General features: G+C 42.1%; 1 protein-coding gene across 1 annotated transcript in view; it reads left to right on the forward strand.

The window, feature by feature from the left end:
* Positions 1–24,991, forward strand: part of LOC102369047 (disintegrin and metalloproteinase domain-containing protein 9-like) — a 43,913-nt gene that overhangs the window by 5,222 nt on the left and 13,700 nt on the right. The window contains exons 2-17 of the mRNA XM_025205886.1: positions 3,947–4,044; positions 5,624–5,700; positions 7,752–7,830; positions 9,676–9,752; positions 11,328–11,544; positions 12,106–12,171; positions 12,256–12,327; positions 12,992–13,164; positions 13,515–13,599; positions 14,439–14,560; positions 15,116–15,287; positions 16,635–16,724; positions 17,319–17,514; positions 17,679–17,784; positions 20,773–20,947; positions 23,543–23,623. Coding sequence (XP_025061671.1) covers positions 3,947–4,044; positions 5,624–5,700; positions 7,752–7,830; positions 9,676–9,752; positions 11,328–11,544; positions 12,106–12,171; positions 12,256–12,327; positions 12,992–13,164; positions 13,515–13,599; positions 14,439–14,560; positions 15,116–15,287; positions 16,635–16,724; positions 17,319–17,514; positions 17,679–17,784; positions 20,773–20,947; positions 23,543–23,623 — 1,886 coding nt within the window. The remainder of the gene's footprint in view (positions 1–3,946; positions 4,045–5,623; positions 5,701–7,751; positions 7,831–9,675; positions 9,753–11,327; positions 11,545–12,105; positions 12,172–12,255; positions 12,328–12,991; positions 13,165–13,514; positions 13,600–14,438; positions 14,561–15,115; positions 15,288–16,634; positions 16,725–17,318; positions 17,515–17,678; positions 17,785–20,772; positions 20,948–23,542; positions 23,624–24,991) is intronic.

A 24,991-nucleotide genomic window follows, 5' to 3' on the forward strand; every position in this document is an offset into this window, starting at 1 on the left:
GCCCTGCCAGCTGGAGCAACTCGTGTGGTTGTTCCGACGACCGGACCACCTGCGTCGTGATTGCAAGCGGCGTGAGTAAAGTTTTTGCAACCAATAAGTTGTGTCTGCCTCTCCATTCACCAGCCCGCCCTGACGTACGAGCGTAACTCGAGTCGGCCCTGGCCGTCCGAGACAGTTGCAGTCACCCTTGTCTCCCTTGTTTTTGTACAGAGTGATGATGTTAGCATCAAAGATGTCCTAGGGTACTTAACCTTCCTTAAAGCAGCACACTTGGAGTTGATGAAGATGTGGTAGCAGGATAGCCTTCCCACACTTGAGGACCTCAGTTGGGATGCCATCCTCCCCTGGTGCTTTTCTGCTTGCTAAAGAGTCTGTGGCCTTGCTAAATTCTTCAGCTGTAGGTTCTTTGTCTAGCTGTACCAGTACTCTTAGAGTTGGAAGTTGATCCACTACCTCTTCTGAAATGTCTGTTTCATGGAAACGAAGCTCTAACAAATATTCGGTCCAGTGTGACATCTGCTTGTTCTTATTAGTGATTTTTACTTTGCTATCTCAAGACTTGAGGTGGGATGACTTTAGCGACGGTTGAGCCAAGGGCTTTCTTCAGGCTGTCATATATAACTCACAGGTTTCATGTGTCTGAGACAAACTGTATCTCTCGACACAGTTCACTCCAGTACTGATTTGCTCTGTCTGGCTGTTTTCTGTACCATTGCCCTGGCATGCTTTAGCTTAGCCTTGAAACTTTCTATTGGATTCTGATGGTCTTTTAGGTAGGCTGTGTTCTTGGCCTCAACAAGTGGTAGCATCTCTTCCAAGTGTGCTTCAAATCAATCTTTATTTGATAATTTCTTTTTCCCAAATACTTCTGTGGATGTTTCCTGTATGACTGCTCTTAGTCCACTCCAAGTTCCTTCAGCATTTGCAGTTGTTGCTTTCATAGACACAGCTAGCTCAAAGGTCATTTGAAAGTCAAGGCACTTCTTTGGACTTTTGTGCTGTGTAGAAGTTATCTTTATCATCTAAACTTGCCTGTAAAGTTGGTGCATAGGCGCTAATGATGTTAACAAAACCATCAGTTGACTGTAGTCAGAGTGAGATGATGCAATCTGGTGTTCCAGGGGGGTCTCGATGGTTTTGACCAACCTGTTGCAGACTGCGAATCCGACCCCATGTAGGCAAGTAACTTCTGTGCTCCTGCCTTCCCAGAAAAAGGTGTAGTTGCCTCATGAATAGAGCCTGAGTTGCCCAATCTTGCCTCTTGCAAGGATGCACTGTCAATGTTAGGTTTTTGCAGCTCCCGATCAATCTTCCAGACACTGTCCATCATTTATAAATTGTCATTCATGCCAGGACACATGGTCCTGACATTCCAGCTTCCCAGCTGAAAGGTTTTAAAGTTTCTTTTCTTGTTGCCTGGTACTTCACTTGCCAGCTGTTTTTCAATTTTTGGTCTAGCCCTGCTCACCAAATGAGGCAGACGCACCATGGTGGGTCAGCACCTTACTGGCTGGGGGCTATCCATCTTAAGGCAGGTGGTAGCTGACTGGTGGAACACAATTGATGCCTCCCTCCGATGAAGGTGACCCATGGCGCTCTACTCTATTCCAGTTGAGTTGAGCTTATAACCTGTGACTGCCCCCTTCTGTGTTGTACCCATGCAAGTAGCAAAGATGGGGTATCCTCTCCAGTCCACTTTGTCTGCAATGGCCTGGGCAGTTGATATAGAGACACTTGAGTTACCCATAGTATCAATGTTCCCCTCTCAGCCATCTGGTTGATCCCAAAGGAAAGGCAGAAGCCAGTACATTTGGAGCCAGCTTGGCTGCAGGAGCTGCCGGTACGAAGAAGATCTTCAATCTGTCTGCCTTTCGGGACTCCACTCCTAGACTGGTTGCCAACCAAGGCTGGAGAAACCAGTCCATCCTGCCATGGCATCTGCCTTTTGGTGTCATTTTCTTCACCAGGGTTAAGGACTACTACCCCCCTCTAGATTTCTCCTCCACCCAAAGCTTTCAGCACCATAGATGTTGCTTGTTTATTTCCTGCCACCTAGCTCTCGGCGTTGAAAGCTGCAGGTAGTATCATCTACTGTCATAACAGTAGCAGATCGAGTCTGGTCTCAACTGAGAGTGTCAATAATATTAATATTTAGATTATAACATGTAATGTGGTTAAAATGTTCTGCATGTGCAACCATAATTTGGATTGCTAATCACTTGGATAATCACAGAGACCCATTAACCGGTAGAGAAACAATACACATACTGTATTCAGTTAGGAAAAATGCACATATTCAATTAGAAACGGAGGTGTAATGATTGTAACTACACAGCTGAAAGGAAAATTCAGCACAGATTCAGGGTGAAGGAACGTCTAGCATTCGTATTCTCCTGTTTCATACATTGCTTTCTGTTCTGGTGCTGTACCCATTGACGACAAAAAGGCAAAATCACAGCAATGCAAGCTGTGATGCATTGTCCCAAAAATTGGTAACGCTTTCCATTGTAAGACCTTGTTTTCAGGTGTCTGTTATTTTGCAGATTTAAACCATTTGGTCTGACATTTTCCATGCTATTTCTGAGAATGAGATTAGGGGGAAAAATCATTATTTTGCCCATGTTAGGAAAAGCAATCCTTAGAACTGTTCTATTGAGAAGTTCTATTATCCCCATACTTTCAGTGAAGGTATTGACATTTGGCTGGGACAGATCACCCTGATACCAGGAAAAAAATGGTTTTCCTTTTTTTAAAATCTGCCTAAATTATACATATCTCCAAAAAAAATCAGCATTTTCACATGCTCTGTAAAGATTTGTTAGATCTGGGTAGCTAAATTATCTGTGTTGTCTTCATTGAGCATGCTAGGCTAAGGACAAAGTGGTAGGGGGTGGGGCAGGGACAGAGGGCTTTGGCACTTGTCCTCATTAGTGATAGAATGGACACCTTTGTTAAAGTTACATGTCTGTCATAGGCAGACAAGGTTCTTTGGGGAAATCTGATATCTTTTATTAGATCCACTAAAAATTTAGGGACATTTTTAGTTGGTCTAATAAAAGATATCAGATTTCCCCAAAGAACCTTGTCTGCCTATGCCCTTAGACCAACGTGGCTACTACCTACACTCCTGTAACATGGCTGTCACTGTCATTTTTAGTAGGTTTTATGGCAGAAATGTTTGAAGGGAAGGAGGGAAGTTCATAGAAAGTTGACCAAGGTGACTTGCTGCCTGCCTACAGTGCTGACTATATTACTCCAGTTGGAAGTGCCACATCACAGAAACTGCAATGCCCCCATTCTTTCCTACAGACCAATAGTTGAATTACCTATTTCCTGTTCTTGTGCAAGCTCTGTCCCTCCCACTACCATGGGAGTAGCAGGGTTCTTTATAAATCACAGAGTTTTTTGGGATTCATGGTGACCCCTGTGACTGCTGTGACTAATCTGTAGCCTCACTCATCATTCCTGAGCCTCAGCATTCCTTTGCTGTCCTAGGAAATAGCTCTACAACTCATAACTGAAATATGTGTCTTCATCCACTTCAGGGGCCAGACAAGAGAGCTGCATTATAATACTACGAACTCTGTTTGCAATGAATCTAAAGCACATAACCCAATTGTTGTTTTATTTGGTGGGGGGGGGAGGCGGATGCATGCAAAATGCTTCTAGATGATGACGTTTCTATATACAATGTTTTTAACATTGCTTTTTAAATAGAAGTTCCTATGTTAAAAAGTACTAAGGTTACAAAGTCAACTACTCAGAAATTTTACTGTGTTTACCACCAACTTTACTATGGCCTTAACCATGAGACTATCCTTTCTTTTCCTAAAGATAATTTGCCTCTGATGAAAACTAATTTTTTGCAGGTGCCGTTGTGTATCTGAAAGATTTGTGCATAATTTACCCTTTCTGTTAATTTAAAGATTTTGAATTTTGTTTTTAGGTGCACTTTCCCGTCAGATGTCAAGCGTTTCTGCATTTGAAATCATCATCCCTCAGCATTTGATGGGTAGGGAGAAACGTAATACACATTTCCCTGAGGTTTGTTTCTCCATCCAGACTTTCCTTTTGATGACTTTCATATATATACTATAGCGCAACATTAATGGTAATGTCTGTGAAAGCATAGACTCTTCAGTACAGAATCATTTGAATTATCATTCTGATACCTCTTGTCACACTTCTTATTTGTAAATTCTGTCATGCCAAGGAATCAGCTTCAAAACAGTCCTGTTGGTGATCTCAATAACACACAACATGCCTACAAGTGTTTTGGTCAGGTTAAGCAAGTGATGGAAACTTTGAACTGACATTTTCCAAACTGTTCCTGTTTGATGGTTAAACAAAGGATTTCCACTAGTGCCTTTTATCAATGCTAAAGGCCAAACTGCTTGTCTAACACAAACAGTCACCTTTAATGCAGTGGGGCTAAATGAGTAAGATGGGTGGGATTTGACCCTGAATGTCTAAGAAATATTAACGGACGGCTGAGCTAGCTAGGCAGTCTCCACCTACCTTAGAATTGGAATGTTACCAAGGTGATGCAGATGTACCGATAAAGAAACTATTAACCAGTTTAACAAAATAACTTTTGAAATAATAATCATCTGAGTATTGTTCATTTGTTGATTTGTATACGGATGCCAGAAGCCATTCTGTCATAGTTAAATATATAACACCTTCCAAAGAGCCAAACCTGGCTGTTTACTGTTCCAGGTTTAATTTTTCCATTATCTGACCAAGATAAAAGTAGGGGCATCCGTTCTTCAGAGTATATAACTGTATATTGGTAGCCTGGGTTTGATGCTAATAGTTATGTTCTGTTTCCTTTTACTAGCACAACTTTTCCATACATCTGGCTTACCAAAGATATCTAATTTCTTGTGAAGCTTACTTTCCAGTTGTTTTATTATTTATTTGTATGAAGTTTTCCTAGCTGAACAATATTTAACATTTCAACAAAAAGTAAGACAAAGAATGCTGCCATGGTTTGGAATATAGAAAACATGACATTGTAAGAATAACTCAAACTGGGTGCATCTACATGTGCATATTAATGTGCAGCAATAAACCTGTGCATATCACACTGGAGTTTATTGCTCCTTGGTGTCTTGTTTACACGTGCTCCCGGGACTGTAGCACATTGAGCCAGGTCGGAGCAGCCCCAGCTGGCAGAGGGTCCCAGGGGTCAGCCTACCAGCTGACCTGGCTCAACATGCTGCGGAGGGACTGGCTGGGGCACAAGGTGCTACAGTGCAGGGCTAGCTGGCAGGCAGCCTCTGCACTGAAGCACCTTCATGCCCTAGCCAGCCAGATCAGTGTGCATTGCTGGGCATGAAAAAACTCAGCAGCAGGATAATACTTGTATTTAGAAGTACTAACCTGATGCAGAGTTCATTAGTTTTCTGAGGCCTAATAGGGCCACATGTATAGATGTCAAGATGTTTACTGCAGAGGTAATTAGGCAACTCCACAGGAAACATGCATGAAGACACAGTCAAGATGCACCCACACCTATGTAGTAGTAATAGTGAGATCTGAAGTTTTAGAAAATATGAAATTTATGCTTTGGTGGAAAACTAAATGACCAAGCGATATTTCTGTTTTATTTTGCTTTTAGGAACATTCAGATGACAATCTTTCTTATTCAGTTCAAACTGAAAATGGAACATACATCCTAGAACTAAAGAAAAATAAGTAGGTTACATGATGGATTAAGCCATGTTTCAATTTTTTATTTTACCTGGTACTGACTAATGATTCTGTTTTGTACTGAAGGTGGCTTGGAGGAGGCCAGGGGTTCCCAAAATGTTGTACATGTACCCCTTGTGATATGCAAGACATCTCTAGGCGGTATGCGGGAGCAATTGCATAATGGTGGTTTTAATTTTCATTTTAATAGTGACTGGCATTTAAGGGGTTAAAATATAAACTGTATGCTGGTAAATCTGGAAGGGAGTACACACTGAGAAAGAGTTTGGGAACCTCTGGAGTAGGCCATTTAGAATAGTATGAGAGAGAATTAAAGTGAGTATAATGAAGGAATAGAATATAATGAAAATGAATAAATATTGTATATTGGTGCTGCCTTGAAAATGTAAAAAAAATGTTGAAAAATGTTTCTTGTTTTCCTTAAAAATAAATTCTGATAAATTTTTCATTAGGACCACTGTTATGTAAAAAAATATATATTTCAAAATTTCCTTTCTGCAAAATGTAAATTAACGAAGCAGTGGGATTCTCTCCCTTTACCACAAGGGACAAGAGTTAATGTTATCAAAGGCCAGGCCAAAAGTCTGTCAAAGCTGAGTGCCACAACAAGGATATGTATACCTTGAAATACATTTTGTTAACCAACCTTCCCCTTTTATTTCAAAGGATTTGTCTAATTTTGCTATTATATACCCCAAATATTCTCTAACAGTCCAGCCATTCAGCCAATAACTTAAATAATGCATAAAGTAAAAACAAAAAGATGGCTGTATATTTTTACCAAAAAATCCTTTTTAAAGGTAAATTATTCTCTGAATGATGCATAGTGGGGCTGTGCAAAATTTCACCGGCTGTTTTGTTTTGACGCTGTTTCGACTCATTTCAAGCTCAAAACAGTGAAATCAAAAATGAAACAGAGGGCTTCAAAACAGCCTCAAAACGAGACACGGTAAGTTTTGAAGCAGCAGCCAGGTGGTGGGAGGCAGGGGAGAGCCAGGGCTGTGCTCTGAGCGACTCCGCACAGCCCCATGTGGCTTAGCCTGGTGGGGAGCGCAGCCCTGGCTCTCCCCACTGCTGGGCTGTACTCCCTGGGGCTGGCAGAGCCAACTGGAGTGCAGCACCAGTTCAGCCCGCCTCCCGCCGCCAGGCTGCTCCACCAGCTCCACCAGCCCCACCAGCCCCATGGAGCTCAACCCGGTGGCAGGAGGTGGGATGGAGCCAGGGCTGCATTCTACCTCCTGCCACTGGGCTCAGTTCCATGGGGCTGTGAGCTGCTGGGCGCTGAGCCCGGTGGAGGGAGGCAGAGCGCAGGCCCTGGGGCTGCATCCCTCCTCCCTCCACCAGGGTGCAAGCCGCTGGGAACCCAGCCTCCACCGAGTAGGGGAACCCAGTGGCTTGTAGCCTGGTGGAGGTGGATGGGGTGCAGCCTGGGGGCTGCGTTTTTCCCACCTCCACTGGGGTGGGTTCCCAGAGGCTTGCAGCCTGGTGGAGGGAGGTGGGGCGCAGCCCAGGGCTGCGCTTTACCTCCACCTGGCTCGGTTCCCAGCCACCGGCAGCTCTGTGAAACTGAGCCCAGTGTGGGATAGCGGAGCACAGCGCCAGGGCTGCGCTATCCCTCCCTCCACTGGCTCAGTTCCCAGGGCCAGTCCCAGGTGGCAGCAGCAGCCTCCTGCCTGGGTTGCGGGGCTCTGCCGAACTCCTCCCCTGGGTGTGAGGCTGTTCCTCCTCCAGTTTCATGCTTCCACATTATAGCCCGGACAAAATGTCAAAACAGTGACAAAACATCAAAACTGTTTCGATGAAATGAAATGGAACAGTGCCTTTGAAACAGAACTAAACTCAAAATGAAACACTGTTCCGTAGAAACAGAAGTCGAAGCGAAACGGTGCTGTTTCGCATAGCCCTAATGCATAATCCTGTCCTTTGCCACGTATCCTGCTTGGGTACTTAATATATTAGCAAAATATTTTCCTAAAATATTTTAAGTATTTTTTTTAAAGGCTTTTAAAGCAGTAAAAGTTTATTTGTGTTTCCAGAAAGCTTGTTAGCGAAGACTTTGTGTTAAATACGTATAGCAAAAACGGGCAGTTGGAGGCTACCCACTCAAAAATCAAGGTACTGTACTTATTAAATTTCTATTCTGTGTTAAATTCTCTTTCCTTGTCACAAGGGACAAGAGTTAATGTTATCAAAGGTCAGACCAGAAGTGTGTCAAAGCTGAGTGCCACAACAAGGATGTGTATACCTTGAAATACATTTTGAACGAAGACTAAAAATATGCAAACATTCATTCTGGTTGTAGTTTATCTTTCCTCACAGAGAAGTGAAAGCTGCTTGAGTTTGAGCACCAAAAACAAAACAAAAATGTAAGGTGTACAAAGGAAACCTAAGGAAGAACAATAGCTTTCTTAGAATTAGGATCGCGTAGAGATCTCCTTGATCACTCCTCTTTTAGAATATGTGACTCTTTATACACCTCTCACTAATGGATAAAATATATAATGCTGCATATCTGGATAAAATCTGAAATCTCAAGAGGCCTAACCCACGGCTATTTATGATGATACAATATCTGCGTAAACCTCTGTTTTGAGAAATGTATAAAATGAATGTCCTGTAAATTTAAACTGACTCTAGGCTAGTTGGTTATATTGCCATTATGTAGTGTGCATGACCAAAATATCAAATACATGTGCTATTAATGTTATAAAGGCTTACTGCCCAGCAAAATACTGCTCATTACGCATAGGTGCTGACTTTATTTTTTGCTGGTGGGTGCTTCCAGACATAAAAAAAACAAACAAACCCCAAAATAAGTAACACTTGACTTTTATTGAATTGAATCAGCTTTAGCAGAAAGCGCTAAAAAACCCCACTGAAGTACCAGATCTTTACAGATGCTGCAGAGCCGGGTTGAAGTAACGTGCCACTTCTTCCAGTAAAATGCTTTTTTAAAACACCTGCAAGCTTAGATCCATGGGTGGTGAGCACCCGCTAATGTTGTTTGATGCATGCTTGAGCCCCAGAGCACCCATGGAGTCAGCACCTATGTTAGTAAGCTTCCCTGGGAGCAAATCTGCTCCTATCCTGCTCTGGCCCCTGTAGCAACCAGGGGGAGCTCCAGGCTCCCCTGGGGGGCTGGCAGGGAGCATGAGGGCTGGTCTTGATGTGCACAGGGCCAGCAGAGTTCTGCCAGCTGCAGCAGCAGCTATCTCCTGGCCCTGTGAACATTGGGAGGGGTCCTGATGTGTATGGGGTCAGGAGACAGCTGCTGCTGCAGAGCTTTCCTGGCCCATGCCCAGGAGGGCTTCCCAATGCAGGTTGGGGCTGGCTAGGAGCTGTCCTGCTTCTGGGGCAGCTCCCAGTCAGCCCCCAGCTGGCAGGAAAGCAGAGAACTCCCCAGTCCCAGCACTGCTCAGCTCCTGGCTTCTATGGGGAGCCAGGAGCTAAGCAAAGCTGTGTGGGGGAGAGAGGGGCAGAGAGCTATCCCATCCCAGAATCCAGGATCTACGCAATGCCAAGGCCAGGGGAGTTCCCCATCCCCTGTGGTCCCCTGCTGTTGGGGCTGACTGGAGGCAAATTTTCTCCCAATCTGTGTCTACAAAAGTGTTACTATGCAGTATCTACTGCGCAGTTAGTTTACTACCTATATTTACAGGTAGTAGCTAACTGGACAGTAGACTAATTTACTGTGCAGTAAATAGTGCACACATGTAGACAGTGATGCTTTACAGTGAAGTAGATTAGTCTACTGGGCAGTAAAGTGTCTCATGTAGACATGCCCATTGAGTAAGAAAGGACCAAATCCTATTTATTTTAAGTGCTGTCCTCCAAGAATAATCCCATGAAAAAAACTGGGACTATTGCAGGGTAAGGTAATCTCTAGCCTCAATAAAATGAAATATTGTACAAATAATAGGTTTGTTATATTGTTAATTATGTGGTTTCATTATGTTTCAGACACACTGTTATTATCGTGGTGTTGTTGAAGGAGTTGCTGAGTCTATGCTAGCCCTTAGCACATGTGATGGCCTTAGGTATTATTGTTTGCTTTTGCTTTTCAGTGTATTATTGGCTGGACATCAGGGCAATTTATTGTTGCTCATACTTTCCGTTTATATAAGAATTAATAGATCTATACATGCCCAGAGTGTAGCTCATACAGTTCTACAGACCTGGTTTTCAAGGGCAGGGGTTGAGATTTCATAGAAGCACTTAGTACTAGCCTAACTGTTTGCATTTAATTCAGTGGTGAGCAGGTTTTGGAAATTTCACCCTAGAGCTCACAGCATACAGTGCTGCATTGTGTGGCAAGTAGCACAAAATGTTGCACTGAGGCTGTTGCAAATGAATCATGTGCAGCAGAGACCATGTATAGGCATTAGATTTCTACCAGGAGAATCGCCATTCTCCCAGTAGAAATGACAAGCATATGAGTATGTGTTCATTCAGTTTCTTCTAGGAGAAACATGCCCCTTATGTGCGATCTTCCAGGGGTCACATTGGAAGATCTCACTTGTAAGACAGTTTCTCTCACAAGAATGATCATATGTATGCTGCCTTCCTGGTTTAGTCCAGGAGGGGAAGGAAACAGCAGAAGCTGACCAGGACTCGCGGTTTGTACTGTTGCTCCTCTCCTCTCCCAGACTGGTATGGGAGGGGAGCAGTGAGGCAATGCTCTCCACCCCTTCCCCAGACCAGGGACTTCCTGGTCTGGAGAACAGGATGAGGGCTTTGGCCCACTGTTCGCTCCACTCCAGGAGAGGCTGCAGGCACCATCTTTGTAGTGCTGCACAGGCAAGAAGCTCCTCACGGCATGGGCATTTTAAGGTATTATATCATTTGCCCCATTCTGCAGTAATACCTGCTCCCCACTGGCTCCCAGTCTAGGGGTCACTTGTGTTGGAAGTAGTAGGGGGCTTTGCTGCACTACTCCAGACTGATTCTTGGTCTGGGGAAGGCACAGAAAGCAGGGGAGAGGGGGCAGCTGCATGTTGAATGCCTCTACTGTTCCCTTTCCTGGGATGATTTCTAGGACCACTGGAAACGAACATCCATAGGTAGTGTTCCACTGGAAGGTAGAACAGCCCACAAAGGTGAGGTGAGACTAGATCTGGTACACATCACATTTGTGGTACATACCCCAAGGGTGTGCTTGCCTCACATAGTTACAGAAAAGAGGGCACTAAGCACTTGAAAGAAAGGGAAGGGCGAAAAATCTGTTACAGGCCTGTTCCAACCATCCACTATCCTCACAAAATGGGTGTGTAAAGCATATGTTACTAAACTGGAATAGTATTTTTTGGAGCAGCTCTGCAGCTGTTCTACATGCTAGCCTCTTATTAACTTAGTAATTCTCAGGCTTTCTAAATGCTTGATTTCAGGCTATACACTAGTAGGTGATCTATTATTTAAAACAACAAGTCCCATTTTGCCTCTTGAGAAACTGTTTTACATAAAAAGAATGCAAGGCAACAGTGTACACATCTTTTTAACACAATATTAAGACTGTCATAGTTATGAAATATGCAACTGTTGCTTATTCAGCTACTTGTACCTTTAAAAGTGGGGGAGGTTCTGTTGGATAAGTCATCACGCCTTTATGTTTTTAGGGGAATCCTCTATGTTGGTGACAAATGGTATGGAATAGAGCCACTTGATGGATCAGCTACATTTGAACATATGTTTTATCAGTTAGAACATGCTCAGCAAACCTCTTTCCTGTGTGGTGTGCCCAATGACAACCTGCACCATGAAATACATGTGAAGAATTTTCTCCTGCATTCAGAAATTTCACATGCAAATTTTAGTAGTGAAAAGCTTCTTAGGGTAAGATTCTGTGTTTCTCTTTTGGACCTGAACATTCCTTGGGGCTGCTTAGATGGTCAGAAGAGCCATTTTAGCTGACTTTCTGGTGTTTATTACTAGTGTAGAGTCATTTCAAGTGACATAGGTATGTCTGTCAAGCAGTCTAACCCATTTCAGGGACCCCAGCACAGGTAGAACACATTTGGGCTCTGGGAATCCTCAGATAAGGAAAAGCAGATACTGTAGAGACTGTTGCTGTTAAGTCTGATTTAAAACAATCTTTGAAGCTGATTTAAGATGTACCAGAGGGGAAATATGGCCCCAGCTAGTCATGAAATTGGAAGGGAAAGTGGACATAAAGGTGACAGTAAGAGACCATCCTTTGAGTTTGGCTGCATCTGAAGTACTTAACTGCAGAGTTAAAGTTTAAAGCTCAGAAAAACTGACTATTGAGATTGCCATTAAGATACAGTGGGGGTCATCACCTTATCAATATATGCAATAACTTGGCAATAAAAATAGTAACAAAAATATTGACTAACTAGTGGTTAAAATAACCAATTGTATGTTTCTGACTTGCAGAAAAAGCGATCTGCATTGCCACAGAAAAACTATGTGGAACTCTTTGTCGTTGTGGATAACAACAGAGTAATATTTTTTCTATAATACAAAATCATATTAAATGTATTTATTTATTTACTCTCTCTGACATCCTGATATTGAATTTTACAGTACTTGCAGAAGTTGTCCAGTGCTACAGCTGTGCAAAAGGAAGTAGTTGAGCTGATTAATTATATTGACGGGGTAGGTCAGTTCTATCACCTCAACATTCAGTTGTCTGCTTTATCATGTTTTACAGAAGAAATGCAAGTCATTGTTATATTACTGTGGTCTGGGTTTGTATTTTAGTTGGATGTTATAAAACATAAGACATAGATATGTAATTAATTTAAAACATTTAATTTACGTGGAGACTGACCTCTGATAGGCAGGACACAGGGCTTGCGGATAGGGAGGAGCAATTTTAGCCCAACTCTGACACTTTCCTCTTACCTCAGTCTTATCCTCTGTGACTAGGGTGTGCAAGACCTCCTTGGAGAATAGCTAAACAGACTGAGCTAGGGCTTGTGCTGAGAGAATTCTTCTTTGGCATCATATAGGGATTTTAAAGCCCAGTATCAAGGGGCTACAAGAATATATCTATGAATCTCCATTAATAAAGAGAACCTTCATTTATGCAGTTGTTACTCAATTAAAACTCCTACTCATGACCATATAGATTGTGACTAAATAAAGGTGGCAAGATTTTGCCTGACTTGCACTGAGCACTAACTGATTAAATTAATTGCTTCTTACATTTCTATTGTTTCAGTTATCAGAATACTGAACTGCTAATTGTGTTATCATTGTTCATAACCCATTTTAAACTCATTGGCATGTATGCACAGTAACTATGGTGTATTTTCAGATGTACAGTGCACTAAACATCCAAATTGTCTTGGTTGGGATAGAAATCTGGTCAGACAAAAATCGCATAGCAGTAATGGAGGGTTCAGCTGGAGATGTGCTGCAAAGATTTGTTTCTTGGAGAGAGAAAGATCTCCTTAAACGATCGAGAAATGATGCTAGCCATCTCATAATGTAAGTTTTGGCCCATTAGAAAACTTGTTTTCTGACTGCCAGAAGTGTAATATTGTCTGTGTATGTGAAACTTTAATGCTTACTTCATGCTTTGGTTCCAATCTTATAATTAATTTTTAATTAACTGAGAAACAATATCTAGCCAATATACTACACTTACAGTTCTCTGATCAAGGAGCTTACTTCCCAGTTCTGTTGAAGTCTGTGAGAAATTTTCCATTGACCTCGGCAGGACCACGGTTTATCTTGGAATGTTTGGATCAGAGTCATTGATACTCTTTTCACTAGAAACGGATACATATTCTGGTGTGGTCTCAGCACAGCACGTATGTGCTGTTCTTATTTTGCAGAGGGAGAGATTCCTTTGGTGGAGCTGTTGGAATGGCTTTTGTAGGTGCAATCTGTTCTCAGGTCCATGGAGGCTCAATCAGCACTGTAAGTACGGCACTTCTCAGTTCCTAATGTAGGGCTCTCTACAGAAGATCTATTTATCCCTTTTGTTTGGAGCATAGAGGTTTATTATGATAGGATGTTGGGTTTCCTGTGCACAGACAGAAGCATGTGAGGCTGTGATTCCCCTTGCCAGATCCCTCTCCCTCATGCAGCAGTCTGCTTAAATCAGATAGACCTTAAACCATATTTCAACTGTATTTTTATATGTGTCTGTCTTAAGGTGATCTAGAAAAGGCTTGTTCTCTAAACTGTACATCTGAGATAGTACTTTTAGATGGCAAGGCAACATCACACTCATTTGCTTTTTTGACCACTCTCAGAGACTCATATACTCAATACCCGGTACCCCAAATCCTTTGGTGCACTAGAGCTTCACTCCTTGTGCGTTGCAGGGGACGGGGCAAGGCAAGCTGTTAACCACTTTCACCCTACCTCAGCTTGAGGCAGGACTAACAATAATTCGCTTAAGATAATGAGGTGTTCAGTGCTATAACAACAAGAACAAAATAAGGGCTGGTGCTGTAAACCTTATTTATGCTGAGAAGTACTTCACATTGTGAGGAGCCTTAGCAAATCAATAGAGTAAGATATTCTTCAGCATGATGAGTGGTGACGGAACGGGGGCCTCAGTTAACCAATACATAAATAAATGTAATCTTTTGCTAGATATGCTTTCTCTTTTCAATAGCGAACACCATCATCATATTTGTAGAGTGACTCGTTTTGAATAAAAGAGGTATTGTCAGTGTAATGTTTTCTTATGATTTCTTCATTTCTTGTTTCATTTTCCTGTTAATGTCAACATTTCTTCTCTTTATTAGTTGAATCATGACAAAGTGTTAGGTCATGCGACGGTAGTTGCTCATGAACTTGGGCATAACCTGGGTATGAAGCATGATGATGGAAGATGCCCCCAATCGTTCATTATGTTCAGTACAGCTAAGTAAGAGCCCTTGATATTATTTTCTTATTTTTATCACTGTTAAATATTGCCACTGGATTATATTCATTCTGAGTGAATATTGAATTTCAAAGAATCTTAGTAAGTGGACCTTGTATGGAGACCTAAAAGAGCAAATAGAAATGGAGCCTAAAAAAGTCAAAAGGATTTAGGCATTTATGTCACTTAAGCAGCTTTGAAAATTTAACTTAGAATCACCCCCCTGAACCATTAAGAGTTATTTTTACCATAAGGCAGTTGCCTTCTCTATGAATGTACGGTTTCATGTAAGAGAGACAAAAATAGAATGGAAGAAAAGAGCTTATGGCTGGAGATTTAGCTCAGACTCTTAAGGGCCTTTTCAGTCTTTTATTCCCAGAAATTCCTTTCCCCAAATGCAAAAGACAGATCTATAAATTAATGATCTCCATTATCTATTAACATGACAAAAGTAATACATAGAATTTACTATGTTTTAAGAATTATTAAATAGCTTAACATTGTTATATACTAGGAAAAATATGTGTATCAATCACAAGGTAATATTATGCTTTCTAGTGGATCCCAAAATTTCAGCACCTGTAGTGCCAAGGATTTTGAGAATCTGATTCTGAATGGTGGAGGAAACTGCCTTAAAAATCCTCCAAAACCAAATGACATATACACAGAACCTAACTGCGGCAATGAAATATTGGATAAGAATGAAGAATGTGATTGTGGCAAACCAGAGGTAGTGTAATTTAATTCATTTGGAAATGCCTGGTCCAATACCAGCTTTTCTATATGCAGCATGTTTATTAATATATGGGAATTGTCTTGACAGCTTTTTTTTTGAAATAATAAAAATAAAATAACGATGAATGGCAAGACTAAAATCAGGGGTGTAGGTTGTGGCCGTGTTGGTCTAAGGACACAGGCAGACAAGGTTCCTTGGGTGAATTTGATATCTTTTATTAGACCAACCCAAATAGTTGGAGAATAGTTATTAAGCAAGCTTTCGGGTTCAAAAACCCTTCGTCAGGCTAAGAATGTTTCAGCAGTTGGTGTGTGCTCTTCCTGGATGGAATGAATAGTAAAGAAGCCAGAGGCTGGGCTGGTCAAGACTAAAATCACACTTTCATTAAGGGTGGCATCCAACTCTGCTTGAAGTCATTATGAATAGGCTTCATGCAAAGTTTAATTGAGACCTAAGAGACTGGCTACTGCATTGCAGAAAACATGTAAGTTCCAAGTGTAAGTTCCAGCATGCAAATCACTCCATTACAAAAATGTAGACTATTTGTACAGCTATCTATTCAGTGGCTATAGTTTTTTTTATTGGCACCACAACCAAGTTCTTCCAGCAGGAGGAACTAAGTAACACCCCCTTTCTTGCATGTAATTGTGTCTTCATAATGATCCTCTTTCAAATGAGTGAAGATTGATTCAGTGGAGTTAGTTTTGTTGATTCCGGCTGTGTAGCTAAGGTGGGGGGTGACCAGGGCACCAACTCAGCCACCACCACTGCTCTCTTAGCTATCCTTGTGGCAGTTGGGCTATGGACACTGCCCTGTGCAACACTGTTGTCTAGGGTGCAGCACTTCCGACTTGTATCTCTGAATGATTCACTGTTGCTGGAAATCACAATGTATGCTGTCAAATGGAAAAGGGGAGGAATAACCCATATTCAGTTGCCCAGGCTTTTTGTGCCATTAAAAAACCTTTTTCCTATGTTGTTCTGTTAATGGAAAAAAGGAATATGATAAGTGTTTTGAATTGTCAATAAAAAACTTTAGATTGATCCTTTTTAAAAGCCATATCACAACACAAACAAAAATGAGCTGTACAGGAACATGGTTGATGCTTTACTTGCTCTTATCCCTATACATTAGTGAGTCATAAACAAGTTTTTCAGATGATTTCTTCAGGACAACACACCCTGAATTGTATGCGTGCTTCTAATAGAACAGGGAACTATACACTTTAGACAGTGAAACAGAGACAGAAAAGTGAAAACTCAGCTTTAGTCTGACCATGTTAAAACCCCTGACTACACTGACAGATAAAATAATTTCTCTAATTCATGTCTTTGCTACAGGAGTGTACTAATCCTTGCTGTGAAGCTGCAACCTGCACACTTAAGTCTGGATCACAGTGTGCTGATGGGCTGTGCTGTGAAAATTGCAGGGTAGGCTAAGGAAGCCCCTCTTTGTTAAGTTATGGACCTAATTTAGAATGCTACCAAGGAGAAGTGAAGAATTTTTGTGGGGTTGTTTTGGAAAAGCAGCTATCACTCTCTTTAGACATGTGTATGATTTGGTAACCTATGTGCAAAACTATATTCAGCAATGCAAAGGAAAAGAGAGAGCAGATGAGCAAAGAATCTGTCTCTGATAAATCACGGCGATAAGTGCGTTTTTCAGTTGCAGTATTAACTGTGGGTTCCCTGTTAGCTGTATTCCTGCTACTGGGCTGAAAAATTAGGTGAATTAGCAATCATCTCAGGAGTACAGGATCAAGCTGCTCTGTATATTTATTGTTTTTGTTTACCTTGTGCGACATTCTGCATCAGTGCTATCCATGATTATAAGCTATATCAGTGAAATACATGAGACCGACAAGGGTGATAGATTTTGTGGGCATTAATATGGAAAGCTATTTTATTTTCCCTAAAATTATGAGTGTATTTTCTTCCCTAGCCTACTATGGTTGTTTTATTCCTTTATGTTTAATTTTTTTCTGTTGCATAATAAAAGTGGGTAACAGCCTATTCTGTTTCTAGTTTAAGGTAGCAGGAGTAGAATGCAGACCAAAAATGGATTTCTGTGATCTTCCTGAACACTGCAATGGAACATACCCATATTGTCCAGATGATGTCTATACCATGAATGGATACCCATGTAACAACATGAAAGAATACTGCTATTATGGGGTTTGCCAGGATTTTGATTCACAGTGTAAATCTTTATATGGAAAAGGTATTTTAAATTATTTGTCTGTGTAACAAAAGTCTTATCAAGAAGAAAAAGGCAACTCATAAGCTTTGCTATATACCCTTAAAAAGATATCTGATATCTCTGATTTTTTTTTAAATGTCTTTTTAAAAATAATATAATAGGTATGTTTGTTGCTGTTTTTGTAGGGGCAAGAAAAGCACCTGATGATTGTTTTAAAATAGCCAATATTAAGGGAGACCGATTTGGAAACTGTGGAATGTCAGGAGGACGGTATAGAAAATGCCCAGATGAGTAAGTTAACAGCAAGTATAAATTGTATGAACTTTCTTCCTTTCATTTATGCATGTTAAGAGAGTAGTTATGCTGAATTGTACTATGTTGGCCCTAGCTGAGTTATCAGATACATCAGCAGCCCACTAAAACAACCCCAAACACTGTTTTAAATTGTTGTTGATTATTTCTTAGAACCAATTTAGACAATGAATACCAAACACAACATAATATTTAGTTAAATATTCCTCTAAGTTGAGCCAGATTCTCTTTGAAACTGGTTCCTTTACACAGTTGAGGAGTAGCATTGCTGTCTAGTACTGATATACCTGGCTGCTGTAGCACGCACACTCTCACCATGGCACATACAGTAGAAGAAGGTGTATCAGACTGTGAACACATGTAATACTAAAATGAGCCAGAGGTGGCAGGAGGATTAATTGCTTGGGGGAATGTTAGCTGATCTGCTGTAACTTTTTGGTTTTTCTATTCTCATTTAAAATGATGAACTTTAAGGAAGCAAATTCCAGCACCCAATAACAGATGATGCTCCACAGAAAGCTGATAGAAACCATGAATTTGACAGCAACTAGTCTATTTCAGAGCCTGCAAGGTTTGTGAATACAAGCCCTGATCAGAATGCTGCCTAGTCCTAATCCATGATTTTTTTTTCAAATTTGGGATGACCACCCTGTTTTAATAAGGTCTTCGAAGACACAACCCTAAAAGTCAGGACTCTTCCAGGAAACTGTTCTGGGCTGGTTGGTCCCTTTATTCCTATACTGCTGTAGTGGAGTTATGAGGAAGTTCATTTAGGTTTAAAGTTAACCACAAGGCATCTTTACACATGCTTTATTGTGGGGGTGGGGGCACTTTACTTAGAGCTGCTCTTGGGAGCTGCGCTAATTTAAGTGTCCACAGCGTCTCATGTATTCAGTGCCCTGCACTTCAAAATGGTGGCAGGGGCTCTTTAACTAAAGCTCATTCAATGAGCTTTAGTTAAAGCTCTTCCACTGCCATTTTGAATCATGGCAACATTGAATATATGTGATGCTGAGGCTGCATGCTAATTAGCATGCTCCAGCAGACTCAATTAATTGAGTCTGGTCCAACACGTTCTAATTAGAATGCATTGGAGCAGGTGTCTGGCATGTTTATAGGTGCCCCACAGTGATTTAGCTTTCACTTAAAGCAGAATAGAATGGACAGGTGAAACAGTTGGAAGGGGTCACTGTGAAACAATATAATCCTATAGACTAGGGATAGAAATTACACATAAACCAGTATAAGTGATCAGAAGCTGGCTCAAATCTGTAACACAACAGAAGTTCAGTGCACATAAACTGCTTTCAAAATGGCCAAAACCAGTTTAAAATGAACCTGGATGGATGTAGTATCAGATTTAACTGATTTAGATCAAATCAGTTTATTGAACTTCTGTCCCAAAACCCCTCCAGTTCAAGTCAACTCATAGTCCAGGATCCCAGGATGTTTTGCATCTCCCTGCAAGCCCTCCCCTTGCAGGATGGGCAGGCTAGCCTTGGCCCGAGCTATTTGCTCCAGCCGAGCAGGGAGGTGTCCTCTAGCAGCCCAGCTTCTGCCCTGAGCCACTACACTCATGTGGCTGCATTCCCGGAATCAGAAGTGAACGTCTGTTCACTTGCTTATCAGTTCAATATATGCGGCTTAGACTAACCTGCAAAGATTGAATTGATTCAGTCTTGGGCTTTTTGGCTGTCTGTACTTAGCCATAGTGCTTTTATTGTTCATCTTAGATGGTATATAGATGGCATTAGGGATCTGTAAACTGCTCTAATTTAGATAGAACTTGTTTCATGTTGGCCCCTACAGTAATACATAGCTCTCCTCCTCTGTCACCAGCGATCACTCTCCTGTGTCAAGCAAAAGTACAGTCCTACAGCAGGGGCGTTGTAACATAGAAATGGGTGATTTTGTCGTATGGGCTATCCAGTCTTCTTTGAGACAGCACTCGTAATCCAGTAGATTCCCTAAAAACCTTACTTGCGTAATGATAGTCCAAGCAAAACTATTTTAGGTCATCTTAGATGTTTCTAAAGTACAGGCATCCTTGTGTAAGGGTGACCTTGTATTGGCCCACCACAGATTGAATGTTATCCATTTAGAGGGCCATGTTGTTGATACTTGGTTTAACAGTTGGGAGGGTAGAAAAATAGTTCCAGTAATACAATGTAAACATCTGCATTTTTTCTTAAATTTTCTTTTTCTGTAAAATATTTGCCATATAGAAAATACACAGTGATGATTGTGGTGTAGAGCAGTGCTTCCCAAACTTTTCTGCAGCATGACCCCATTATTGCCTCATTTCCTCAGCATGACCCCATTTCCTCAGCATGGCCCCTCACTCCCAACCCACAGGCCCCCGCATCCCCATCTATTGATGTTGTGACTCCATTTGGGGTCGCGACCCACAGTTTGGGAACTGCTGGTATAGAGCTTGCTTGCACTCGCTCAAGATGATTTGCGTAATTCACTGGAGATTTCATAAATCATGATTGGTATGCACATCATCTGATCTCACCCTTTGTCATATATGCTTTCTATGTGAATTCTGGTAGGCATATAGGTATACATATATGTATTTAGAAAGAAGATCTTCTATGTGACTAATGTATGCTGTTACAAACTCTGAATATATGAAACTTCGATCGAGAGAAAATTATTTGCTCATAGTGTAAAGCAAGGGTGGCCATCTTGTGGTACAGGCTGTTTCTGCATATGGTACATGGCAGGTCAGAGTAGGGATAGGCAGCAAAGGGCAGATGGAGCAGGGAGCAAGAAACAGAGCATTAGATCAGCTAAAGGAGGGGGATCAAGGGGGCATAGCGTATGGCTTAATTTGTGGCACACTTGCCAAAAAGTTTGGCCCTCACTAGTGTAAACTGTGATATGTTCTTACTGCATAATATTTTTGTAATGCTTCTATTGCTCCCAATTATGTTACATTTGTATTTCATTCATTAATTACAGACACAGTTTGTGTGGCAAACTTCACTGTACATCTGACAGTTTACAAAATCTTCCTGCTTGGACTCTTTTCAACAACTTGACTGGTGTGGTATGTCTGACTACTGACTTTGATCTAGGGTCAGATTTCCCTGATCCAGCTCAAGTTCATGCAGGAACTGCATGTGGAGAAGGGAAGGTAAGATTTGTCATAGTAGTTATTGTAGAATACATCACATGTAATGGAAAGTTTTCTCTTTAATACACCTTTGCTTTCAAAAGCACCTCACTGCATTTCATTTCATTTTTTCTTCTGATAACCCTGTGGGATCATAACCTTCAAACTAATTGCATTATAAGGTACCCACCACAAATCTCCAACACATGGCCTTATAGCTCATGTACCCTCTAGTCAGGGGAAGAGAACTAATGCCTCCTGCCCCCACCTGGCCACCTCAAGACCCAGTAATCCAGACCCTCATATAGGAAATGTTTTTCTGGTAGAAAATGCGTGTAGTAGCAGTCTGTGTTGCCTCGTGGTTCACGCTCAGCTGCTTATGCCTGTTGTGGGATTGGACCTAAAAGATTTTATTTTACTTTTTTTTCCTTCAAAAAGAACTAAGAACTTACCAGTACAATTCTATACAAACTCAACACTAAGAGAACTTTGTTTAGATTACAAAAATGAATAGTAGAAATAGCACATGATGAATACACAAGGGGCAAGAAATAAGACTGTACAAAAACAAATATTTCATGTTACAGTAGTACAAAGAAATGGTGTAGCTGTGATGGTCCAGAAATTATATGTGAGGCAAGGATTTCATAGGGCGATATCTTTTACTGGACCAACTGTGTAGTTGGGATAAAGTTAGACAAGCTTTAGAATGTAAGACATTCTTCCTAAGGCAACCAGAGAAAGAATATCTTACATATGAAAGCATGTCTGACTTTATCCTAATTATATCATTGGTCCAATAAAAGATATCACCCTAAAAAATCCTTACCCCTCACAAAATAAAAACTGGCATTCTTAATTTTTAAGTACTTGACTGCAACTTAACTAATATTCTTTTAATGCAACTTTTGTGTAAGTTACAAATATGTGCCTATGTGTATGTAGTATACTGTGGCAGGGCATCTTTGATGCCTGCCACTTTAAGAGGCTTGAGCAGACTGTGGAGCAGCCAGCAGGTGCAGTGAGGCTTAACAAGATGGTCACATGACCGCAAGCAGGCTCCTGGATTGGAGGAAGGCCAGGGCAGCCTCAGTATAAGGCTAGGCCATAGGAGCTGAGCTGGCAGTTGCATCTAGGGAGCCAGAGAGACAGCATTGCCTAACTGGAGATCTGCTGCTCCCAGAACACCTGGAGGTCAAGGGTAGGAACTATGGGAATGAGGAGGTTCCTGGTCCTGGGGCATGAGCATGACCTGAAATTGCACACTGCTAGGGCTGGATGGTATGGTGGGGCTGCCTGTGGCTCAGGAAATGCCACGCTTGTGCCTCCCCAGTGAAAGGCAAGTATGGGGTGCTGGAAAGCCTCCACCTCCACTGCCTCGGGGGTGACCCTGGGGAGTGGAAAGACTAGGGGAGCACACCCTGACAGAGAAGCACAGGGCCAAGGCCCACAGGGTGGGGCCTGAGGCCCATGGGGTGTAAGGCCCAGAGGCCCAAGTGAAGGGGCGGAATTAGAGCCAGAGGCTGCATAGAGTAGAGTCTGTGTGGGGGCCTGAAGGACTGCACATAGGCTGACCAGAGTAGAGGCCCGGTGAGGGGCAGTGAGCAAGCGAGCCCAGTGAGGGCGGAACAGAGGGCCCAGGAGGAGTCCAGAGAAACTATGTGTTCCACAAGCTCATGGAGTGAGAACAGTGTTTGGAGGGGCCCGAGAAGGCAGATCTGTATGGGAAAGAGGGCTAGCTGCTCAAGAACGTACCCAGAGAATCGACTGGTCAATGCTGGGGCCAGGACCATGGTGGTCAAAGGGCAAGGATGCCCAGCGCGAGGGACAGCCAGAAGCTAGAGGCCTGGAGTCCCGACTGGCCTAGAGGCAAGACCAGGGCCTGCAAAGCCAAAGGTCCCAGAGGGGACCACTTCCGAGAGGGAAAGGAGTCTAGGGAGTTTTGAAACCCAGGATGATGGCAGATGTTAGGCCGCCTGAGTAGGAGGGATCCAGAGTAGGGTTTGAATGTCAGTCTGGAATATAGTGAGACCCAGTGTGAGGCCAGAGCCATACAGTGATACCCTCTGCGAGGCATGGGACATGGTGTAGGGTTGGTACGGAGCCCTGTATGACGCCCTTGGCATTGGGCAATAAATGGGCAACCTCCCGCCTTATAAACAACTACTTCTTAGATACATCAAAGGTGTGGCAGATGAGACAGGTGAGCGGGCCAATGATTGAACCAGCCTCATGATGGCTCTCTGTCACATATAACCACATACACATACACAGTAATATAATACATACTACTTAACATACATGTATGTACACAGACATGCCAGAAGTGTTATTTTTAGCTCTGCATTATACAGCGTGTTGTGCCATTAAACAATGCTGCAAAACAGTTATATTTTGATGTCATCATTTAATGAAATCACGTGCATCCAAGTATATCTTCATAACTGGGAAAGATGTGATATCCTAAATGATAAAGCTAGGATGTATGAAGTCTTTTAGCCATCCCTGTTATTGAATATTTGTTTGCAGTATTACTGCTCATACATATTATGTTTATAAAATAATTGGGATTAGTTGAAGTATTGTTTCTGAAAGTGATTTCCTATTTTTTTTTAGGCCTGCATAAACTTTGAATGTGTTAATGCAAGCCAGCTGGGTTACAGCTGTGATGTAAAGCAGAAGTGCAATGATCGTGGTGTAAGTAGAGTTATTATCCTAGAGATTGCTGGTAGGTAGAATGCATCAAATTGAAATAAAAAAGGAAATAGTTGGGGTTTGATATTTTTGTGATTGTAATTAATACAAGTAGTCAAGTCCATTGTAGTTCATATTAGTAAGTATCCTGTAAGCTGTTCAGTAGAACATTGGTCCTGAATTTTATACAACATAGGTAGAGTGAATCTGGTTACCTTACCAAATAAGCTCTCCAGTTTTGAAAAGAATATAATGTGCTGTGCACTGAAGTCTTGCTTATATTTCTGCAGAGAAAAATCCCAGAAGCTGGGATCAAGCTATCCTAAAACCCAACAGTTCACCTTTGAAATGTTGTCATTGGCCTTACATAAAACAGTAGGAGCTACTTACTCTAAGGGCTCTGCTGCTTTGTAAGCCATTCTCTCCCAGCATTTCGAAATTCCTACAAGAAAAAAAATTGTGCCCAGCATCTGCCTTTCAGTTAGCCCTTCTTCCTGCTTTCATACTTGGTTCCTCATATGCAACTATGAATGACATATATATTAGCAGTTCAGATTTGTTTTACCTGTTAGCCCATAGTCATACAAATGGAGCTCTTTGCAGTGCTGTAGATGTGACCCTCTGTGAGAGTAATTGTATAACCTAGTGTAGCGCTCAAGTGGACCAGCCTTCATAGTTTCATAGTAGCTAGGGTCAGGAGGGACCTGAACAGATCATCTAGCCTGCCCCCCTGCCACAGGCAGGAATGAATGCTGGGTTCACAAGACCCCAGACAGGTGATCATCCAACCTCCTCTTGAATATGCCTGAGGTAGAGGGGAGGACCACTTCCCTGGGAAGTTGGTTCCAGATTTTGGCCACCCTAACTGTAAAATATTGCCTTCTGATCTCTAACCTAAACCTATTCTCCATCAGCTTATGACCATTGTTCCTTGTCACCCCAGGTGGTGCTGGGGAGAAAAGGGCTCTACCTATTTGCTGTTTATCTCCCCTGATGAATTTGTAGGCCACCAGGTTCCCCCTCAGCCTCCTTTTGCTGAGGCTGAACAGGTTCAGGTCCCTCAGTCTCTCCTTGTAGGGCCTGTCCTGCTGCCCTCTCACCAAGTGAGTGGCCCTCCTCTGAACTCTCTCCAGGCTGGCCACATCCATTTTGAAGTGCGGTGCCCAGTACTGGACACAGTACTTCAACTGCAGCCCGACCAAAGTCGCATAGAGGGGGATTATCACCTCTCTGGACCGGCTTGAGATGCAACTTTGGATGCATGACAAGGTCTGGCTGGCCTTGCTGGCTGCGGTCTGGCATTGGCGGCTCATGTTCATCTTGGAGTCAATAATGACTCCAAGATCCCTTTCCGCCTCTGTGCTTTCAAGA

Source organism: Alligator sinensis, unplaced genomic scaffold, assembly GCF_000455745.1.
Source record: "Alligator sinensis unplaced genomic scaffold, ASM45574v1 scaffold28_1, whole genome shotgun sequence".
Classification (NCBI taxonomy): Eukaryota; Metazoa; Chordata; order Crocodylia; family Alligatoridae; genus Alligator; species Alligator sinensis.